Genomic DNA, 22,705 nt, shown 5'->3' with positions numbered 1-22,705 from the left:
TTTTTTTTTTTTTTTTTTTTTTTTGAGATGGAGTTTTGGCTCTTGTCACTCAGGCTGGAATGCAATGGCATGATCTTGGCTCACTGCAACCTCCGCCTCCTGGATTCAAGTGATTCTCCCACCTCAGCCTCGTGAGTAGCTGCGATTACAGGCACCCACCATCATGCCCAGCTAATTTTTATATTTTTAGTAAAGATAAGGTTTCGCCATGTTAGCCAGGCTGTTCTTGAACTCCTGACCTTGTGATCTGCCTACCGTGGCCTCCCAAAGTGCTAGGATTCCAGGCGTGGGCCATTGCGCCCGGTGAGCATAACGCCTCTCTTGCAGAACCGTTGAGAAGACTGGCTGATGTATACACAGCATTGTGCACAACTGTACACAATACAAGGTAGCCTGAAATAACAGTCACCACAATCAGCCAACTGCCGTGATCCAGTGATTCCTAAGAGGACGGCAGTTATAAGAAAGACAACCAGCGAGGTGCTAAGCATGTTAAGTGACTACTAACCAGGCTCAGAAGTTGTAAACATGGCCCAGGATGGAGAGTGGCAAGAACCAGGTAAGTTCTTGCCTTTATTAAGAGTAGATGCTAGGGATGGTGCGCTACCAGTCCATCATAAACGAATGAAGAGCCCCTTGTGACAGGACCCGGTGGCAATCAGAGTAACAATCTAGACCACGCTTACAAGCAAGGCACTGTGCAAAGTGTTTCGTGCACAGATTAACTCATTTAGCTTTACAGTGATGTTGTTATCCTCATTTCATGATGAGCAAGGAAGTGGGGCATGGAGAAGCTAAGCACCTTCCCCAGGGTCACACAGCCAGGCACGGAAGTGTTCCTGGCTCACCAGTAAAAGCAGGCGAAAGTGAAACTATCCCTCTGACAAGGGTGCTATGTGAGTTCTGAGGATAGCACCTCTCTTTCTGTGGCTGGGAGAAGGGAAAGCTTCAAAGAACTCAAATTTTGCTGAGGAGCTTTCCTTCCAACATGTGGAGGGGCATGAAGTGCAGACAAAGGGACTACACAGGCAGCTGGCATAGGGATTGATGCCTGGCATGGCAGGAAGGCCAGTGGGGCCGGACCATGAGTGTGGGCATGGCAGGGGGAGCATCCACATGCCCTGAGGGGGATTAGCATGGTGCTAGGGGTGAGGTGGGATTGTTTAGCAGAGAAGACCTGGGTTTGCCCTTAAAAAGATCCTTCTCCTGCAGTTCTGGGATGGGCATGGGGGGCAAGACAGGAAGGAAGCAGGCCACAAATTCCGTCCAGGGCTGGGAAAGCACAAGTGAACGCACACGCGCGCGCCCACACATGCTCGCACGCTCAGCTGCACGGGCAAGGGTAGGGAGCTGCCTGGATCCTGAGATTTCAGAAAGGCTCTGATGTCTCTTTCTAACTGCATATACCATTTGAGACTAAGGCTATGGAAAATGCTGTTTTTACATTATCTGCCCAGAATCTTGCACTGTTTTTCAAGGTGGTTTTCTTTTCTTTATTGTTTGACTCTTTAAAATGGCTTGCCTTCATCATCTCTGCAGGGATCGGTAAAGATTAGAAATGGACTATTTACCTTGTTTTACAAATACACCTCCCTCCCTACACCCCAAAATTATGGGGAAGATGAGCTGTCCCTGTGTTAACGCCTGAATCAATCCCATTATCTGTATTTCTGTGTGTGGTTAGTGCTCCAGCAGCCTAAGGCAGGAGTTGGAAATGACAGCCTTAGAGACAAGGAAGGCTCCAGGAAGGAGGGAGAGGAACGCGTGGTGATGAATAAGGCTGGTGGCACTAGCAGGGCTGATTTGGGGAACAGAAGGTAACAGAGGTGATGCTTCTATCGCTTTCCAAGTCTGGAAAGACGGAAGCCTCGCCAACTGGGATTCTGATCCAAGAAAAGATAAAAGACAAACATGGCTGGGGGAAGCAAAACACTGACACACAATTCCCATGGCCCAGCAGTGCTGACCTGCAATCTACCCCACCCCAAGGTAGTGCTTTCAATCCAGAGTGGGCCTTACCCCAGAATCACTCGGGAAGCTTCTTTGAATGCACAACTGCCATGCCCATCTCCCTGAGGTTCAGACACATCTGTGTCTGGGGGTGAGGGGTGTCCTCACTGCCCTGGCCTTGGGGAGGACACTTGGTGGCCACGGCACCTAATAAAGCCTCCTGTGGCAGTGCCACTTCTCCAGCAGAGTGACGCTGCCTGGCAAGTGAACCCAAATCACCTCCCACAGACAGCAAGGGTAACAGAGGTACCCCTAAAACATTCTGGGCCTGCTTCTGATGAGGTTCAGGGGTATAAGCACGTATATGCTGTATTAGAAGCCCAGAACACACAGACATCCCTAACTCAAAAATGTCACAGAAAGAGAAATTTCAGTGTTAGCCTGTTTTCTCCTTAGGAATGCCAGAAACTTTAGAGGAGAAACACGTTTTTATAGTCAGAGGAGGAGTCATTTCTAATGCTTTAAGAGAAGCTGCCCTGTGGTAACGATGACATCTCAAGTAAGGAGTTTTGGAGCAATTGTAAAGCCACATGGGAAACAAAATCAGACCCATTCTTTACCCAGCAGTGGGAATAAATAAACCTGAGCACATCTGGTATCTAAACAAAACCAAACCAGGACCAAAACTGAACAAACAAGGACAAAAGAAAGAAAGGGAGAATGGAGAGGGCAGGAAGGAAGGAAAGAGGGGCGGAAGGAAGGAAGGGAGAAAGGAGGAAAAGAGTCCACGTACTGGAAGGCGACATGAATGCACCCCTTTATGATTTGGGAGTGGGAAAAACAAAAGTGTTTGCAACTTCATTTATCAGAAAATGCACCAAAATGTAAACAGTGCAGAACTGTCAAAAGATAAAGAAGTCCTTCCGTACATGAAACGAGGGTCGGCCTCCTTCATGACAGCATGACTCAGATGGCGGAGGTGAGCCTGCTGACGCACTCTGGTGACACTTCACAACATGACATAGGCCCTGCCCTTCTACCTCACAGCCTCGCTTCTCAGGACTCACAGCAAAGATACACGGCACAATGACAAAATAATGCAGCACTTTGTCTTATAACATTCACCTGGAAACAGGGTAAACATCCCTCAATAGGGGACATTTTAAAAAGAGATGTTCCATGTACATAAAAGAAAACCCGAGACTGGGAAATAAATGCGGGCCATCTCCACGCGCTGCGTGAGACGCAGAGGCTTCGGGAACCGTGTACTGCAGTTCCCGCAAATTCCGTTTGTTCATGTTTGTAAAACGAAATGATAGAAGGATAAGCAAACACGGATAAAAGCTATTTATCTGTTACAGGGGTTGGGAGGCAGAGTTGTGTGGACAGGGCTTGTGCCTTACTTCATAGATCTGATTTTGGAACCATGAAAATGTCTTACACAATTTATAAAGCAGCATTCAACCAAAGAGAAAATAAATCAGATCCACTCACAAACACTAAAGAGAAACTGAGACAAACAAACCTGATGTACCCAGCACTTTGGTGGCAGAACCACAGAGAATTACTTTAAGTGACTTTGGGCAAGGTATTTTAAGGTAACCTGCCCAGATTAATCCTTAAGGATTAAAAGGACTGCAAAGAAATCACAATTTAGTAGTCTTACTAAATTAATATCAGCATTAATATTTTCCAGATACTACATGTATACATTTTACATTATGTATTGATAAAATAACAAGTAATAAGTTGATGCCATTAACAGAGATCATCGGAGGAAAAAAAAACAAAAAAAGAAGTAAAAAATCCGGTAATCTCAAATTTGAATTAACATCATCAAGTGAACCCAAAATTTATTTTTTGTTTTAAAAAAGCCCATGTCCTAGCTCTGTTCACTAAAAAGGCCTAAAGATTGTAGTCTCTAAATTAATCATTTTCCTTTAGAAAGAATCAGGGTCCCTAAGAGAAAATGCATCATTTGAGTCTAATACATCTTTTTCACCCCTAAATCAAATACCACTAATGTTGGCTCAAAAGAACTCAGGAAGCAACTTGAAGGAGCCGCTGGCCAACGAGGGGTAAGTGAGCATCAGAAGAGGAGGTTTTGACTGAAATCAATCAAGACACAAACATCTAAGTTCATAGTGACAGTTTAAACGAAACCCAAACAAACAAACAACAAACACACCCTTGTTTGTCTCTAGTGGGAGATGGGAGAGCAGAAACTCTTTATTCTAAAAACTGACAGGGGGAAATCCAGGCATTTACCTACTTTTTCCAGGAAATGTCTGATGAAGGGAAGGACTCCAGCTCATAAAGGAAGGAATTAGAAAATGATGATTTTGGAACCCCTAATGCAATATTGAACCTGGGCAGGTTCACCAACGGCTGCTAAAACCACGCAGTGGGTGGGGACATCAGCCTCAGTGGAGGCTCCCGCTTGCTGCACTGGAGCCCCTGCTCACCCGACACCACTGAACAGAGCCAGGCTTCAGGCTTCCTCTGCTCCAGGCAGCAGAGCTCCCAGTACCCACCCTGTGGACACCAGGCAGGAGAAACGCATCTGATCACACCATGACCACCACTCCCCAGGAACCAGGGAGACAGAGGAACTTATTAAAATAAACCACACACATGCTTTTAGCAAATGACCCGCTTCTTTAACAAAACATATTAAAAAAAAAAGAAAGAAAAAGGGAGTGTTGAGAAAGACTATTCTATATCCAAGGAGACAGAGGTGACATGGTACAGCATCCAAATGCCATTTGTGGGTCCTGCCTTAAATAAGCTAAATTTAATTTAAAGGAAGTTTTTTGGTGACAACTGGGGAAATTTGAACATGGATTAGCTTTTTAGAAGATAAGAAATTTTTATTAAGCGTAATAATACTGCAATTATATCAAAACAAAAGGGTCCTTATTTTTTTAGAGACAGGCACTGAGATATATTTACTCATAAAATTTAGAGTATCTGAGACTTCCTTTAAAATAGAAGAGGAGGAGAAAGAGGAGGAGAAAAAAAAGAAAAAGAGACATGAAGACGAGAAGGAGGAGGGAGAATGCGGGAAAGGGAAGAGATGAAGTAAGTTAGCAAACTGTCGGAGCTGCACGATGTTTAGTGGGGGGTTCGTTATACGCTTACGTAAATTTGAAAATTTCTATAATAAAACTTTTTGTAAAACCAAGGAAACAAGAATGACTCTTTGAGTTTAGCAGCCTCCAGGAGCCTGTGTTTTGAGCATTCAGACCCTGTATGGGACAGCTCACACAAGGCATAAAACTACTTCCTCAGGGAGGAGGACCAGACTGGGTCTCTTTCTGGAGGACTCTGCTGGCTTCGCAGTGTTGGCCTTCTGTGGTAACTGTATCCCATGTCCCTGTCCCTGACTACACACTGTGGCTAGCTCCTTCCCAGGGTCATTCAAGTGTGGCCTTGGGATTTGCTTTGGTCGATGGGACGGTTGCAAATGTGATGCTAAGAGAATCTTGAGAAGTCTTGTGCATGTGTAGTGGGGTCTAACCTCTCTTGCTACACCTGGGAGCCTCAAGTAACCTGCTGCAGACACACGCCCAGCCACTGGTCACCACCGCAATAGCCCACAGAATCAACTAGACACGAGGGAACCTATCCTGGACTGTCTAGACCCAGCCAAGCTGGCCCAGGTGAGAAAGGCCACTCAACCAGCCACAATCATGACATGTGATTTACTTTTGTTGTGTTAAGTCACTAAGGTTTGGGGCTATTTGTTGTGCAAACCAACCTCATATAGTGCATAAATCAAAAAGTGTAGGCAAAAGCATTTTTTTTCCCCATTTGCCCACTATGTTATGAAGGCAAAACAACTAACTTGTGTTCTCCGCCTGTTCAGATTTCATCTAGAGGTGAAGGATAATTACTGTTACAGTCCACGCAGATGCGGATGAGATCCCTTTCTGCCCCTTACTAGCTGGGCAAGCTCTGCATAACACGTATACCTCTGGGCCTACCTTTTCTCCTCTTTAAAATCAGGACAAAACTGCTGCCTACCCAGCAAGGACGTCTGAGGAATTAAAGAAAACAGATCCCCAGCACAATAAAATCTCAGCAGATGACATCTCTTATCAGTGGTGGTTCCTTACCCATCCACGAGCCCTTGCTGTTTAATGATCCTGTGGGATTCCTCCCTGGAGATCCTCCCGTGAAACCAGTGCTGTGTCCTGTGAATCACTGTGGAGGGAAGAGACAAGGACAGGGTGGATGGCGATGCCTCGGCAGCACGGCTTCCCTGACAGTACAACCAACTCTGATCAATGCAGAGCCCCCGACTCCCCCAGCTACAGCGTGTGTGGTACACGCTGCGCACAGGCAAATTCATAAGGCTCAGGGGGAGTGGAGTGGGGTGCTGTTTGATTTCCTTTATGGACAAAAACGTCAGGCAATGTGCCCTGTTTACCTGTACTTAGGGTAGAAGGGTGGAGGGGACTTTGGCTACCTAGGATGTTCATCCGTGTGCTTCGCTTCTGCAAAAGAAATTCCATATTAGCACCAAGGACAGCAGACAGACATACCAAGTCACCCAATACGTCCAAGCTCAGGGCAAGGCACTAGGCAGGGTACCTGACTGGGCTCACAAGGGCCCTGGCCCCATCTGAAGCCCCCGCTGACCCCTGGGAACAAAGAGCTTACGGTTCTCAGTTGTTAAGAACACCCTGAGATATCGCTGGCTGCCCCAGTATCAAAGTAGAGATGCTTATTTCTCACACTAAAGGCATATGATGAAAATGCCATGAATATCCTGGTAAATCTCAGGAGAAACACATGAAGAAGGCTCATTCTATTGCCCAGGCTGGAGTGCAATGGCATGATCTCAGCTCACTGCAACCTCCACCTCTTGGGTTCAAGTGATTTTTCTGCCTCAGCCTCCTGAGTAGCTGGGACTACAGGCGCACACTACCACGCCCAGCTAATTTTTGTATTTTTAGTAGAGACGGGATTTTACTATATTGGCTAGGCTGGTCTCGAACTCCTGACCTCGTGATCCACCTATCTTGGCCTCCCAAAGTGCTCGGATTACAGGCATAAGCCACCACTCCCGACCGAGCCTTTCTATTAAATTCATGCAGTTCTCAAAACACTGGGCTCTTGACTCCCCATGCTTGGGACTTCCTACTTTTTCCCAACCCCTGATGCTGAATATTACAGAAAATGCCAGACTCCAGGCTCCTGTTTTGCACATGGCCTTTAAGTCTCAGGAGCTTGGAAGCTGATAGTCTTCCCATCTGGAGATTAAGAACCTGAGCCTCAGAGGTGAGGTTGCAGCCTAAGGCCTCCAGGCTGTTAACAGTAGACCTCGATGTGAATGCCTACTGGCCCCACTCAAGCCCAGGGTCTGTGCACCCTACAGACAGCCACTGCCAATTCATCAACAGAACAGCTCTGCACAGGAGCCAGGGTGGGCAGGGGGCTCTAGTCCTCTCCTGTCCCTTTCACAAAAGCCCACAGGACAAGGGAGCAGTGGGGGAAGGCTGGGTGCTGGGAACGCAGAAGGGGCCTAGAAGGGCCGACTGCTTCCTGCAGTTGAAAACTCATAGAGGCCCTCCACCCAACATGCCACCCCTCTTGCCAACCCACACAGAGCCATTCCTCTGGGAGAAGAGAAGACCACATGGTGAGGCTACCACCTCGAGGGCACCCCTCCAGGTTGGCCAGGGCTGGGACTTTACCCTCCAGGCGTGGCCCTCCTCCAGGGCAGCACTCTGGGCCTCTGCCGGATTCTCTATCACGCGTCCTGTTTGCCCAGAAAAATCCATTGCCACAAGGGAGTTCTCGGAGACACTGCGCTGGAAAGGAAAGGCCACGGGTTCTTTAAACATAGGAAATTAAGGCAGAGCGGAGTCTTGGCTTAATTTCTGACAGTCATCAAGACAGTCAGGAAAGGAAAGCAGGGAATGCCCACTTTCCACCCCTCATCTCCCCAAGTTTCAGGTGGGAAATTCACTGGTTCAGGCTGAAAATTCAGAGACCTCTTTGGTTTTTCTTAAGAAGAATGAGATACATTCTAGTCCTCACTGAGTATTAAAGGCTGCTGGTGGGGCCCTGGCACGCCCAGGATTGGACTGTGTGGTCCTTCACTGGCTCCTGACCTTTACTCCAACACAGCAAAGAAACAAACAGCCAACAGCTGGGGTGAGCCTAGGCCTCCCCAAAGAGTCATTCCCCTGGGGATGGGGGTTCAGGGAAACTCGTGGACTCTTTCTGCGGCACCACTGGGCATCTCACAGAGCAGACACTAAAGGACCCTCAGGACTGTATTTTGAGAAGATGAAGTGCTTCTGCCCCTCTGAGAAGCAGAGTGCCCAGAACATAAGAGGAATGATGACAATCTCTAAAGTTTTACGACTGCAGCGTAATAGGCAGCAGCTCCCATGGGTCCCAAGGCTTAAGGAACAAAAGCCAAAGGTAGGAAAGGCAGGGCCCCACAAGGACCAAAAGTTGTTGCTGCCATTTTTGAGCACTTAAAGAGAGCCACCTCCTTACACAACCCTGAGGGAAGACGCAGGGATGGGAGAAGGATGGCAGAGGGATGTGCTCCTTGCAGTTCCACTGCCGAGACTACAAAACCCACATCACTGTGCCACGCAGTGGCTTCCCTGAAATGCGCAGACACTCTCCGGAGCTTCTCGTGCCCACCTCGTGTAAAATGAGGTATCCTTAACACATGTGATGTAGCAGCGGAAAAGTCACTAGACTTCTGAAGGTCCTAGCTTTACTTACCACTGGCGTTGAGAACGGGGACAGCAAAGCCTTCCTCTGCTGAGGGATTCGGTAGTTCTGGTAAAGGAGCATTCCATACTGGAGGGGAGAAGCCACAGTCAGTCACCGGCCCAGGAGCCCCGAGGCCTGGCACTTGACAAATGCCACGGCAGGAAAGGGCAACGCTGAGTGCAGAACAGGGAGCGATGCCCTGAACCAGCCCAGGAATCTGAGTGCCGCTGACCCTGATTAATGCAGGGGTTAGGGGGGAATGACGCCCCTTGAAATAAAAAATCCGAGTACAGCTCTTGACTCCCACGAAACTTACCTACTAGTAGCCTACTGCTGATCAGCCTTACTGATAACATAAACAGTCAATTAACACATATTTTGTACGTTATATGTATTCCATTGAAGCTAGAGAAAAGAAAATGTTAAGACAATCATAAGAGAAAATACAATTATGGGATTGTACTGCATTTATTGATTCTGTAAGTTTAGGCTGTGTGTTTACACAATGAACTATCTGTTTGATGTGGAAGGCAACCATTCAATCTCTGGTACTTATCAAGCAATTTAAGTTTCTCTTATAATATCATGATCTTTCCCTGTTCTTGGGAGCACTTCCGGCTTCCCTAGTGGCACTTCTTATGGATCCCATGGTGTTCTTTAAAGTTCCTGCATTGCACTCCACATAATGAAAAATACTCCAGAAACATGAGCCCGCTTTTCACTACAACATGCAATTTACCGGAGAGAAGACCTGCTCACGGTGAGGTAATCAGCAACACAAGGTGGGTTTTTAAATGAACACCTGCGACATCTAAGTTCACTGTAATAGCAACAGGAGGTAGCTACAAAATTATCATGGTAACACAGCAGGGACTGTAATTAATTTTATGCAGTTCTGAGTTAACCCTGCAACTTTACGTTGGTTTGTATCTCCTGACTACAAACGGTGCCATGTAAAGTCTGTGTTTGTTTGCATTCAGTTTTGATACTTTCAACTTTTCGTAATAGATTTATATGTATTTTGCGGCAGTAAATAATGCGGACTAGTATCAACATATGCATGTATTTTATGCCTTCATGACATCTGTTTCTCATTTTTTTTGATATTTCCAGGCTATGCAGTTTGTCTTAGAGTCTTCTTGAAACATTCACAAGTCTCAAAAGTACTTCCAATATCTTTATCAAAAAAAATAAATCTCTAAGTGGACCTGCACAGTTCAAATCCATTCAAACCTACGTTCAACAGGGTGCACGCCTCCATGCTGCCGCTATTCCTGCCCCTCAGGAGGTCAGAGCTGACTGGTTCGGGAATGAGCGGGACAGGGCAAACACAAGAGTAACAACATCAAGAACAAGTCATCTTATTGAGTGCTACTGTGGGCGAGCTAGGAGTCTAAGTGCTTTATGTTGCTATTTCATTTAATCCTCTGCATTTTCTGAGCTGTATACTATAATTATCCCCATGTGCCAGGGCACAGAACTGAAGCACAGAGGAGTGCGGCAAGCTGTCCCCCTCACGACTCTGAACATACACGGCCTATTCCAGACCCAGTAGCAGTGCCCTCCCTCGCTGAGGCTTGCCACCTAATTGCTCAGCAGTCTGTGCTTTACTGACGCTGGTATGCGGCTCAGGGCCCTACAACGTCTCATACACATCCAACATTCCAACCTACACACCTGAATCCCACATTCTAACCAGGTGGAGAAGAAGAAAGAGTCAGAAACAGGAAGTGAAGTCATCAAGTAGCACACCTCTTCCTTCACGGGATCTAAACTCAGTGCTGCCTCTAGGTCTCATGGCACATGTTCATTCCTAGGATAAAAATACCTAGAACATGATGCAAAGGTCTAATACAGGAACAACTGCACTCCAGCGAGAGAAGAGTGAGAGCAGGTCAGTAGAAATATTTTATTGAGATAATGCCAAGAACATCCCAAAATTGACACAAAGACATCAGGCTACAGATTCAGGGAACAGGGTAAGCCCACTCCAAGCAAAGCATGGAAAGATTGCTGAGAAACAGCGATGAAGAGAATGTCGAAAAACAACCAAAGGGAAACATGCATTATTTTCACAGAAGCAACGGGAGGACAGACAGCTCATGTTTTTACATAAATCACGAGATTCAGAAGACAATGGAGTGGGAAGATGCAGAAGAGAGTAACTGCTAACCTCGCATCCCATAACCAGTAAAAAGTTCCTTCAAGAATGGAGGTGAAAAAAAAGTAAGAAAATTTCTCAGGCCCACATGAAAAGAATTCCTAAGTTGAGGTCTCTGAGTCCCAGAGAAAAGAATGCAAATTCAGGAAAGATTAAAGTGCAAAGATTTAGGTGATTAAAATTAAAATTGAGAATATAAAATAACAACAACAACAACAACATGGTATTTTAAGAGGCTTTATATATATGACAAGAATCCTTCAAAAAGGGTAATGGAGGGAATGGCGCAAAAGGTGCTCATGCCTGCCTGAAAGCAGTCAGTAAATGTGCTGCATCGTAAGAGATTCAAGTTCAAGGTGCATGTTAGGCTGGGCGCAGTGGCTCACGTCTGTAATCCCAGCACTCTGGGAGGCCAAGGCGGGCAGATTGCTTGAGCATGGGAGTTTGAGACCAGCCTAGGCAACATGGCAAAACCCCATCACTACAAAAAATACAAAAATTAGCTGGGCATGGTAGTGCATGCCTGTACTCCCAGCTACTCGGGAGGCTGAAGTGGGAGGATGGAAGTCCGGGAGGTTGAGGCTGCAGTGAGATGAGCTCATGTCACTGCACTCCAGCCTGGGTAACAAAGTGAGATCCTGACTCAAAAAAAAAAAAAAAAAGAAAAAAAAAGAAATAGAAAAAAGATGTGATATCTAGGGTAACCATGAAAAAATAGTAAGTGTACATTTAAGTATTGGGTTAATGGAGGGAAAAACATAAATAAATATACTTAATAAATCTAAAAAATTAAGAGAGAAAGGAATAGAGGAGAGGCAGGACAACCTGGAAAAACTGCAAATGGTAGGTTCAAATACAGATATGGTTATCACGCTGAATAATACAATTACATCACAGTAAATGTTTTGGACGGTGGGGGGTGGGGAGCTGGGGAGGGATAGCAGGGGGAGAAATGCCAGATGTAGGTGATGGGGAGGAAGGCAGCAAATCACACTGCCACGTGTGTTCCTATGCAACAATTTTGCATGTTCTTCACATGTACCCCAAAACCTAAAATGCAATAAAATAAATAAATGGGGAAAAAAGATTATCAAAGTAAAATAGCCAGTTATGTTGTGCTTATAAGAGATACTCCTTAAACATAAGGACCCAGAAAGGTGGAAAAAAGATGGTCCAAGAAAAACTATGTCAACACTAATGAAGCAAAGCTGAGGTAAAAACCATTAAATAAATTAATATGAGCTGAGATTAGACTCTGGGGCAAGGAGCGCTGCTGGAGATAATAAATGGTATTTCATAATCGTCTTACAATTGACATACCAGGAAGATATAAATACTCTCGATGTTGGGTACCTAATAACACACACATTTTATTTTATTGACGTTTGCATGTATATATCTAGGTATATGGGTGTGTGTAGACAGAAAATATTAAATGGTAATAAATGATGGTTGCAAAGTTTCAGTGTTGTGTTCATGGCCTTTTCAATGTCAGGTCGTGTAAAACCAAAGCAACCACTACTAGGGACTCGTGCATGGATGAGGCAAGACCTCCCTCTTGGGGAAGAACTGCTACAGCAGATTAAACGACTTCTAGAAGACAGAGGGAGGATGAAAGCTGGTCATAAATGTTTCAAAGTTTTAATGCTATTCACACAGCTCCTATAGCATCCAAGAAATTACCTAACAAACAATGTAACAGGAAGGAATGAAACAAAAGATTATCTGCTGGCACTACCTACTAAGAGCACCTTTCTGAAAGGCTGAGTATGGTCATGCCACCCTTCTCCTATGCAGATCCAAGCTATTAGATTTATTCATTTTTTTTTTCAAGAAAGTGAATCTGTGTGGGTAAAGATGTAACAAGGTCCTAGGTTAATTCCAAATAACAACCCAGCTGTGCCTTTCCATGGTTGATAGGGAGATGCCATCTGGAGTAAATGGTAAAAGGTCCCTGTCAGCATCAGCCCTCAGACCCTCTTATCCTCTAAAAGGGGATCCAGTGTCCTGTGTCCTCATCTGGAGGAAGCAGAGCACACACATGGGATGCCTTGTTTTAGAATAAATGTCAACATGGAGACCCTGGGTCACCAAGAGTTATTCTCCCCGCTGTCCCTAACTCTCTCCACGTAGCGTTTCTGTATAGTGGGTAATGAATCAGTGCTGACAACACTGAAATAGCGTTTTGACTGCATTAAAACCCTATGGCTGTTTGGGAAGGAAAGCTGTTGCCGCCTGCATCCCAATTTGAGACACGGCAAGAGGGAGGAGACATGATCAGAACACTGTAACAATAATACACTTGCTCATGTCTGTGCTTTTCTCTCAGCCTGTTCAGTAACGGCAAAGGGCCTGGGGGCGGAACAGGCTGGGACGGAAAGGCACCACTCACACTCCACTTGAGACTGGCCCCGAGGCCGGCACTGCCACCGTCCTGTCAGGTCTGGCTCCCCAGCCTCCTGTAAGAACAGCACTAAGACACATGCTTAATGTCTCTACAATCTGTGGGTCACTGCATGCAAAGTGCTCCCTGCAAAGTGGCCGGGACAATGGGAATGCACTCAGAACGGACTGCCACTTCCTGGTGGCTCTAGGGAGGGCAGCAAAGCATGATAGTGAGGAAGGGGGTTGGGGGCCAGAATGCTGAGGCTCTGACCCTGCTCTGCCACATGGCGGCAGCCACAGCACGGGGCCTCAGTTTTATCATCTGCACAATGAGGATAATGACAATTACCTGTCACTTAGCTGTCATGAGGAGCAAAGCGATAAAGAATGCCTGGTCTATAGTAAATGCTCAAAAAAAAAATCTTACTGTTACGTAACACATCATTGTTACCACTGACATCGACAAAGTCAGTTCGTTTCGCGTTACTGACTCTGCCCACATCCCTTCCTGTGACTCACGCTGCCACAGCAAAAGACAGACAGTTGCTCTTTTCCACCCAAGAAACAGTGGTTAAGAACCTGCTGCCTGGATTTATTATGTATTATCCAAAGTAATGGAATTCACAGCGTCTTGGATTATATGATCACTGTCCTTTTTCATTTCCTTTTTTCTGCCTTTTCCAAAACAGATTATTCATTTGCAGATTAAAATTTCAACCATATACAAACAACTTTAAAAGATTCCCCCGGCCACTGCCCCTACCTGCACAGCTGTCTCTCCCATCGTCTCTCCCTAGCAAGCGACCTCTTTCTTCTCTCCTGCAGTCTCACACAACGTTCATGTACACACCATTAAATACAAATACTCCCATTTTCGTCTCCCCTTCACACAAATCTAGCATACTCTCTATATACTGTTCTGCACTTTGCTTCTTAACTGTTAGTAATTTTTCCACCACAGAACACAAAGAGCAACGTCATTCCTTTTGGAGGTCCATGCAGAATACTGCCCTTGATGGACACTGTGTCACCTATGTGACCACTTGCACTGATAAGCCTCACACTGTATGATAAGTTACACTTACTCATACTGTGTGACTGGCTTACACAGTAGTCTACAATCTAGAATATATTAACATGGACACTTCCTCTTCCATTTTTGAATTAGTAAAATTTTGACTTTCATAATTCTTTTTTTATCAGTGGAAAAACAAACTAAGGTTCTGGGAGAGAGATACATGAAGCCCATCTGTGGAGCATTCAGTCTGGGCCCCCAACCTCCGATAAAAATGGCACTAAGACATATCCTTAATGTGTCAGGAATCTGTGGATTACTAGGTGCAAAGTGCTTCCTGCAAAGCGCCCAGGACGACAGGACTACATTCAGAATTGGATCTGCAGCACCTCCAGGAGAGTTCTGAGCTATGCTGCCTTCAGCTCCTCCATCTCCTTAACTGACTTCACCTTGAGTCTCCAGACCAGCTAAAAGGCCACTACAATTCAATGAAGACTAAGAGTTTCTGTAAAGAAATCCCTAGACCATCGTATCCAACGCCTCCAACTGACTAAACGAACGTCTCCTCTGGAGCCCCCTGGATTTTAGCCAAGCTCATCTGGGCCAGCTAACTTGTAACTCACAAGGACTCTGTGGACATAATTCCAGACATGTGGGGTATGGTATGTGTGCACAGGAACACTGTGGGAAATCCAAAGTGATTACAGTAAACAGCCATATGAAATCACTCTGGCAATTAGCATGAAATTGCTATCAAGGGCATTACTCCATATGCAGTTCGACGTGATAAATTTCCTTTAGAACTTACAGTCAGGAGACACTGTCTCTGCTGAGGAGCTACAGTGAGCTGTATAATTCATCATGTTGACTTCATGACCCTGGCTTCTTGGGAACCTGAGAATTGGTTCAGTCGTGAAAATAATGAACACCTCCTGTACTATCTCCTCTCTCCCTGGCCCTGATTTTTCGAATCCTATTATTCTAATCTAGTGCTCTCAACCAAGGGCAGTTCCCCACCCCCTGGAATCAGGACACATGTGGCAACATTTAGAGACGTTTCTGGTTGTCTCAACTGGCCAGGCATGCGACTGGCACCTAGCATACAGAGACCAGGGATGCCACACTGCTAAGTGGCCTGCAATGCTTGGATGTCCCCCAGATGCCCCGATAAAGAATTATTCCACCCAAAATGTCAGTAGTACTGAGTCTGGAAAATCTAACTCTAACCCATTTAATATTAGGCCCTCTGTTAAAAGCTCCTGAGATCTTGTTTAGAAAGATGCCTAACTACGTTTGATAAATAAAACATTGCGACAGAACAGTGGAAAAGTTACGAGCATGTTCCTGCCGGAATAGGCATCAGGTCCAGAGGCCAATTCTCCACGAAGAGATGTGCACTCAACACAAACCGCAGCACGTCGCATACCTTGAGGAGTCTGAACGCCGTCATCCAGCATGTCCTGGTTTGCTCATCCTCGGCACAGAGCAATCTCAGCTCTTTAGTTTCGTTCCTGACTTTGTTTGGCTACAGGAGGTAAAAGAAAGTCCTGTTAGGGCCGGCCGCGGTGGCTCACGCCTGTAATCCCGGCACTTTGGGAGGCCGAGGCGGGTGGATCATGAGGTCAAGAGATCGAGACCATCCTGGTCAACATGGTGAAACCCCGTCTCTACTAAAAATACAAAAAATTAGCTGGGCATGGTGGCGCACGCCTGTAATCCCAGCTACTCAGGAGGCTGAGGCAGGAGAATTGCCTGAACCCAGGAGGCGGAGGTTGCGGTGAGCCGAGATCGTGCCATTGCACTCCAGCCTGGGTAACAAGAGCGAAACTCTGTCTCAAAAAAAAAAAAAAAAAAGTCCTGTTAGCGTTATACAGGGAGTCAAAAACACAGCTTATGTCAAGGCAGGGCTGCATCTGACACAGACCAGAGACAATCAGCTGGAGATCCCCTGGCAAGGAGCACAGCAGATGCACACACACCTGTGTGTCAAGCGTTCATTCATCTACCTTCCTGACAAGCCTTTATTAAGCGCCTATCATGGACTGGCCCCAGGTTGAGGACCAATTAGCTGAATAATAAGCCATCCTTTGACTGGGAACTTCAGAGGAGACAGAAAAACGATCACAAGACAACGTAACATGGCAAGCACCACAGGACAAAGAGGAAGAGGTGTCTAACTCTGCTGAGGGACTGGATCCTATGGGAGGAGAATGTACCTTCTGAGTTCCTGAAGGAGAAATCTTAAAGTTGCCCCAAGGCCACTGAGAGGAGGGGCTGCTGCAGGGCTTAGCAAAGAGGCACAACCCCTGAGGAGCTCAGGGGTTCTAATATTCGAGCAGCCCCAAAATCAGCCCCCAAATAGAAGGTCCAAAGAGGGAGACTGATGTTGGGTCTGGAGGAGGAGACAGAAGGGGAAGTAGGCACCCCGAGGTAGGTGAAGACACCATGGGGAGACGAGAGTTCCCCTCTAGAGGCAGGGCCTTTGGTGAGGAAGAAGAATTGGTGCAGGGTAAACTGACTTGCATCTCCACGAGAATCCCCGATCTCAGACTCAAGAAACAATGTTGGACACGGCCCCAGCTCCCCCTCCCAGAAATCTACGGGGGTTGGGAGACAGATGTGACTACTCTGCACTGCGCTGGTGCTATGGCAGAAGCAGAGACTGCATTTGCAGAGACGCAAGCATGGCGGGCATGTGCCGGCGGGAGAGGAGTGCGCAGCTGCTGCTCCCACGTCCAGCCCTGCCTGAGGCCACCTTGGGCTTCTAGCTGGAGTGAATTAGATGCTTATCACTTACAACCGAAAGAGTTTTACCTGAGCAAAGTATGAGATGATGTTTTGGAAAGAAATTTTCTCCCAAGGAGGGGCTCCCCATGTTCTGTGTTCTTCTCAGGATGCAGCTTGGGCTATGGCTCATAAATCAGCCTATGAGGCAAACTCCAAGTACAGCTATTCATTGGCTGCCGGATGTGGGCAATGTGGCCAACTTTCTATCCCACAAGGGGCCATGAAGATTAGATAATAGATGTAACACTGTTAGAGGAATATCTCATGCAGAGTAAGTGTTCAGTAAATATCATCGACCATTATGATTATTAAATACCACCACAACCTTCCCAGGGGAAGAGGAGTGGACTCTGCCTATAGTTGTGTGGACTCTGCCCATAGGTGTGTGCACATGTGTATCTGTGTACATGTGTGTATAATGTACACGTGTGTGCATAGAGGTGCGTGTTTATGCATGTATGTATGTACGTGGGTGTGTGTGCACGCGTGTGTATGCATGCCAGCACACACATGCCTGCAGAGGATGGGCACTGTTGTGACCATTCCTATCTGGCTGTCCCCACGGTCAGAGGCCCAGGCTGAAGGCATCAGCTCACTCAGTACCATGCATGCAACCCAGCTGACATGCCAAGGGTTCCCTGCTTTACCCTGCCTACCCTTCCAGCTACTGGTACTGGGCTACAGCCACAGCCTACCCTTTGAAGCCAAAAGTCACCCTCCCAAAAACACTGAGCGCACTGGCCACATTATCCATCCCTGTCTGCTTTTCCTTGAGCTTCTGAGCTACTTAAGGACTGACTGCAGCAAGTGTACAATAAATGTTTTTACAGGAATGCATAAACCCAGTATGATACTATGTTTCTGTTGAAGACAACAGAAGCAACAATCAAGTGCTGGGCAAGAGAGGAAGTCAGTTTCTGGTGGGCTGCTGAGCATGTGTGCAGTCACTGGACAGCTCGTGGGTACCTTTATGCAGAGCCCGTAGTCTGTGGGGGCACTGTACTGCTTCCTGCCGGCGATCAAGTAGAAGATGTTGCTGTCCTCCAGGTCTGCCAGCAGCTGCAGGTGTCTGGGTTCCTGTGACAACATTGGCCAGGTTTAAGTCTCAAGCACAGCAAAGAGCAAACACGTTCACATCTGGTAGACAGAGGGCAGTCTCTGCACACTCACAGGCACTTTCCCTGATGACACTTTACATATTACATATGATTATTACATGTGCTGTAATAAGTGCTAATCTGAAACCAAATTCACCCAGCCTAACCCAAAACACCCACTTTCCCAATTCTCAGACACACAAGACTACTAGAATATATTTGATACTTCTGCCGAATCAAAGCCCCCTGACCAGAGATTCAGGATAAAAAGCAGGAGAAAATCTATAACCCCAAAGTCAGAGTTAAGGGCACGGGACCTGTCTGCCTTTGGTTTGTTGCGTGTCCCGAGTTTAAATGTACCCTGGGTTTTCCTAGTGGTAGCTTGTCCCACCCTTCTCCTCTTCAACTCTTCAGCCCAGCTCTGTTTCCTGCTCTAGGAAACACCCTCCTGCCTTCAGCACACATGAGGATGGTGAGCGGGTCACACAGCAGAGCTGGAAGGTCAAGATGCTACCATGCCCTGTGTCAGACCAAAGCCCCGCTCTGCAGATGACCCCTTCTCTCTGGCCCATGAGTCGGCAGCTGCTGACTTCCGAGAACCGGCTTTATGCTCAGCACCTGTGCTTGAGGTCACGCCCGCTCCCTTTCCCCTCCGCTGGCCAGAGAAAAAGAGACTGCAGCCCTCAGACGGTAAGTGCTCAGCCAGGTTGGGTGGACGTGGCCCCTACCACAGGGTGTACGTGGACAGCACGAGAAGACGGCAGGCAAGAGTGTACATGGGACCGAAGGAGATGCCGGCCTAAGCTCAATGCTACCAGCTCTCTTGTAAGGGTGCGCAGCTGATTTCCATCTCTCACCTTCTTCTCACTGGGCTACATGCAACCTGCAGTTTATTTCACAAAATGTTTATGATATGTAAAGTTACACTGGCATTAGGGTGGCAATAATCTATGAAAGATCTTTATAGCTAGCTTAAAGCCCAACTTATGAGAACCAAGCCAGTCTCTGAAGAGACGGGGCAGCCAGGGGGGGTCTGCTCCCAACCCACAGTGCGGGCAGGGCGGGGAGGTGGGGTGCTTAGGCCTGCATTATTTATTACCCAGTTGCTGAGGAAGACCAGGAGACCAGCGACTCCAAGTTTAGCTGTTGCACAATTAGCTTGTTACGAAATTGTTCTGAGCTTGGAGGAGTCTAAGGTGCATTTAAAAACGAAGCCCAGGTTCACTCTGAGGACCCCCGGTGGGGTGCGGCTGGGGCAGAATCAGGGCTGGTGGTGGTGGTTTTAAAGCTTACCTTTGAAGTTCCCTTTGTGGAGCAATAAAGGCCAGATCTCCGTAAACACACATAGAGCTTTTTCCATGATTTCTTTCCCAGCTCTTTCACATGCAAAAATCCTTGAATTTCAGGACAGCTACTGGAGTTCAGAAAATTCTGTTGATGAACAAATTTTTAAAATCACATAATGCTAACCTAATTAAAGCAAACATGTTAGTGGCATAGCTGACATTTTCTGAATGATTAAAAGACTCCTTTTTGGTCAATCTGAGGGTTTTCTCCTTTCCAAAGACTTAAATTCCCATCTCAATTGGTGTTGCATAGAACATAATTCGTATTTAAACACATGGAAGCAAATGGACCTTTCTAACACTAGTGATAATACGAGTCATGAATTTCCCTATAAGATAGTGCACCAAAGGATCCAGTCTGATATCAGACTGAGGACAAGAGCAAGTGACTGGGGCACTGGGGATTGAGGGCAAGTAGGTAGTGGCCACTTTTACCCAGGCACCCCTCCATCAAAGGGGGATGCCAAAGGTGTCATCCGTCTTCAAGTGATGCACCCAGGTGCAGGAGATCCTGGTGATGTCCCCCTGCCTCAGCTAATTCTTCCCACAGGAAGCCTTAAGAATAAAGGCTTTAACCCCCCAAACACTAACAAGAAACCATGCTTTTCATCAATGGGAAGACAGGCTGAGGGCCAGGTCACAGAACAGAGTCAGGGAGGTGATACTGGCAGGTCCTGCTATTAGACTGGGAGAGGACAAGGCTCTTTTCCCCGCAGGTGAGAAAGGCACATCAGACAGACCCCTGGTACACCCAGGTCGGTCCTTCTTAAGTTCTCAAGAGATCACTGCACACTTTCACAAAGCACAAAGAGTGAATCCTCTCAAAGCCAAGGCAATTAAAATGGAATCTGCCGCTTCACTGTTTGCTGTGCAAGGGTGACAACTGAGTGTTGACACCTCTCGCCAGAACAGACGCATGCTATGGTGGAAGGGCTTCTGAAGACACCACCAGGACAGAGCTCTGAAGCTCTTGTCTTTTAGTTGCTGAAACAAATCTGGTGATAACAACATAGAAAAAGAAGGGCTTACGAGCAGAATTCTGTAGGAACTAAATTTTAGTAGTTTCTCTTATTATGTAATGTCATCTGGATATTGTTGGTGGCCTTAAGAAACAGTTGAGTCTCTCACTTTTAACATGTACACAGGCACATTTTTAGGGTGTAGCTGTAACGTCCCCATTCCCTGCTCCCAGCTTCCCTGGAGGAGCATATGTGAGAGCAGAACAGAGGCCCAAAGGCTCTCTCCACTGGAAGGAAAGGTGGGGAGAGACCAGGTTTTCTAAGAACAGACTTTAGAAGCAGAAGGACAATTGAGCAAGTTTATTTGTAATGTATGGCAAGTTACTTTTAAAAGTCTCTTGTGGTAACCCGATCATCTTTTACTATAGACTCTGTGCTTTTGCAGAGATTTCCAAGCAGCTGTGCAGTGGCCTGACCTGGGAACCCTGCTCAGAAAGAGCTGGGAACCCTGAGACTAGGGCTTCTCCATGTACCCGCAGCCCACACTCAGCAGTGGCATCACTGGACTCATTCTAAGTCAGAGCAAGGGCATCCTGTGTGTAAGTGCCTGTTGGGCTTAGAAGGAACCAGTTACACATAGATTTTCCAGGTAAACTTTTAATTTCTGGTTACTCTCAACCCTCTTAAGAGCCAAGGCTATAAACTATGAAAGATGCAGCCTCTTCAGGTTTTTACAATGTTGCCGTTCAGTTCCAAGAGGATTTCTATGCAGAAAGTCTATTTCAGCAAAGGTCTATTTTGGCCCAGTACCTGCAAAAGCTGACTCTGACTGCCATTTGACTGCTGGCACCATGTAACCATCTGTTCTGGGAAGAAGTTCTAAGAAGATGGGGAAAAAAAAATACATGAAAGATTAGCTTCCAAGTGAGGGAAGGTATGTCATATAGATACATCAGTTTTAAAACTCTTCCTACCAGTATAATTATGAACACCTGTATTTAAAATGACAGTCCTTTTTATTATTCCATCACACAGAGGAAACACCTTCTTTAAAAGGTTGTATTTCATTTCCCAAAATGCTGGGTCCGAGTCTGGAATACTGACTATGTTTACTAAGGGATTCACATCTCGCAGCATGCTCCATGGCAAAGACTCCAAGCCCAGTGGCATAAGTGCACAGCACGAGATAAAGAATTCCTGAAACTAAAAGTTGAGCCCAGTCACGAGAAAACCCTTTTCTATTGCATTCCTCAAATTTCTTACATTTAAATAAAAAAGCAGCTAAATTATCAGAGTCAGAAATGGCCGTGGGTCTTCTCCCCACCTGCCGCAGCTCTGCCCATGCCTCAGGACGACAGCGAGTGCCCAGGAACTAGGAGGCACCTTCCCTATCCTGGCCTCTCACAGGACAAGTGCCTCTTCCGAACAGAGAAAAGGAAAGAGAGATCAAGGTCACTGGCTCAAGACACCAACCAACTGCCCTGATTTCTCTAGTCAACCTTCCACGTATGATGACAAAATATATTTGCTATTTGCAAACAATGAGTTTTTCTTCTGCTGAGTGCTTTATCAGTCTAACTGAGAACTTTCAAAATAATGGAAAATGCCCAGCTTCCCTAGCTCTTGTCTTAGAGACAAACCGCCTTTAGAGTGTCTGTTTGAAGAAGGAGACCTCTACCTTCAGCCAGTCCCAGGCACATTGAGTGAAGCACCAGAGACTGGGTTTCAATCAAGGATGGAACTTCACTAAACTGCAACTCCGATTCTCAAACCCATACACTACCCCATACCTCTCGCTCTCTGATACTATAAAATCCAAGTATAAACTTCAAGATTTCAAGAGTCCCAAACCCCAAACATGAAGACGTTAAGACTTACCACTGGATTTTTAAAGAACTCGTATTTTGCATAATTCTTCCTGAATAGAAATTTACTCTCACTGGCCATGGTACTCTCCACCTGCACCACCAGCTCATGGTCTTCCAAGCACCTCTCTGCAGGGGCAAAGCATCACGTGTGAGATGCAACAGGTGGGAAAACCATGGTAGCTTTACAACCACATGCAAGATGTGTTCAACTTTCTAGTCTTCTTTAAACATTATGAATAAAGATGAGGTCAGGAAGAAAACCAAATTTAAATCTCTCTTTAATGCACTACCAAATGTGTAAGAGGTCTTAAAACACACAGCATGAGGAATTCAGGTCCATACTTATTCTTTTTTTTTTTTTTTTTTTGAGACGGAGTTTCGCTCTTGTTACCC

At 46.2% G+C, this 22,705-nt stretch overlaps 1 protein-coding gene across 10 annotated transcripts in view; it reads right to left on the bottom strand.

The window, feature by feature from the left end:
* Window positions 1-22,705, bottom strand: part of GRB10 (growth factor receptor bound protein 10) — a 203,571-nt gene that overhangs the window by 8,205 nt on the left and 172,661 nt on the right. For all 10 annotated transcript variants that reach the window (XR_004258489.1, XM_032244207.1, XM_032244202.1 and 7 more), the window contains 9 exons: window positions 22,323-22,438; window positions 21,255-21,323; window positions 19,433-19,570; window positions 18,009-18,119; window positions 15,682-15,780; window positions 8,704-8,781; window positions 7,653-7,769; window positions 6,383-6,449; window positions 6,069-6,156 (listed from right to left, as the gene is read on the bottom strand). Coding sequence is in view for 9 of the 10 variants with exons in the window: in XM_032244207.1 (XP_032100098.1) it covers window positions 6,069-6,156; window positions 6,383-6,449; window positions 7,653-7,769; window positions 8,704-8,781; window positions 15,682-15,780; window positions 18,009-18,119; window positions 19,433-19,570; window positions 21,255-21,323; window positions 22,323-22,438 (883 nt within the window). In the remaining variant the exon portion in view is untranslated. The remainder of the gene's footprint in view (window positions 1-6,068; window positions 6,157-6,382; window positions 6,450-7,652; window positions 7,770-8,703; window positions 8,782-15,681; window positions 15,781-18,008; window positions 18,120-19,432; window positions 19,571-21,254; window positions 21,324-22,322; window positions 22,439-22,705) is intronic.

The sequence above is a fragment of the Sapajus apella genome, unplaced genomic scaffold (assembly GCF_009761245.1).
Source record: "Sapajus apella isolate SASKATOON/1434 unplaced genomic scaffold, GSC_monkey_1.0 scaffold54, whole genome shotgun sequence".
NCBI lineage: Eukaryota > Metazoa > Chordata > Mammalia > Primates > Cebidae > Sapajus > Sapajus apella.
This window is presented reverse-complemented; position numbering and strand designations above follow the sequence as displayed.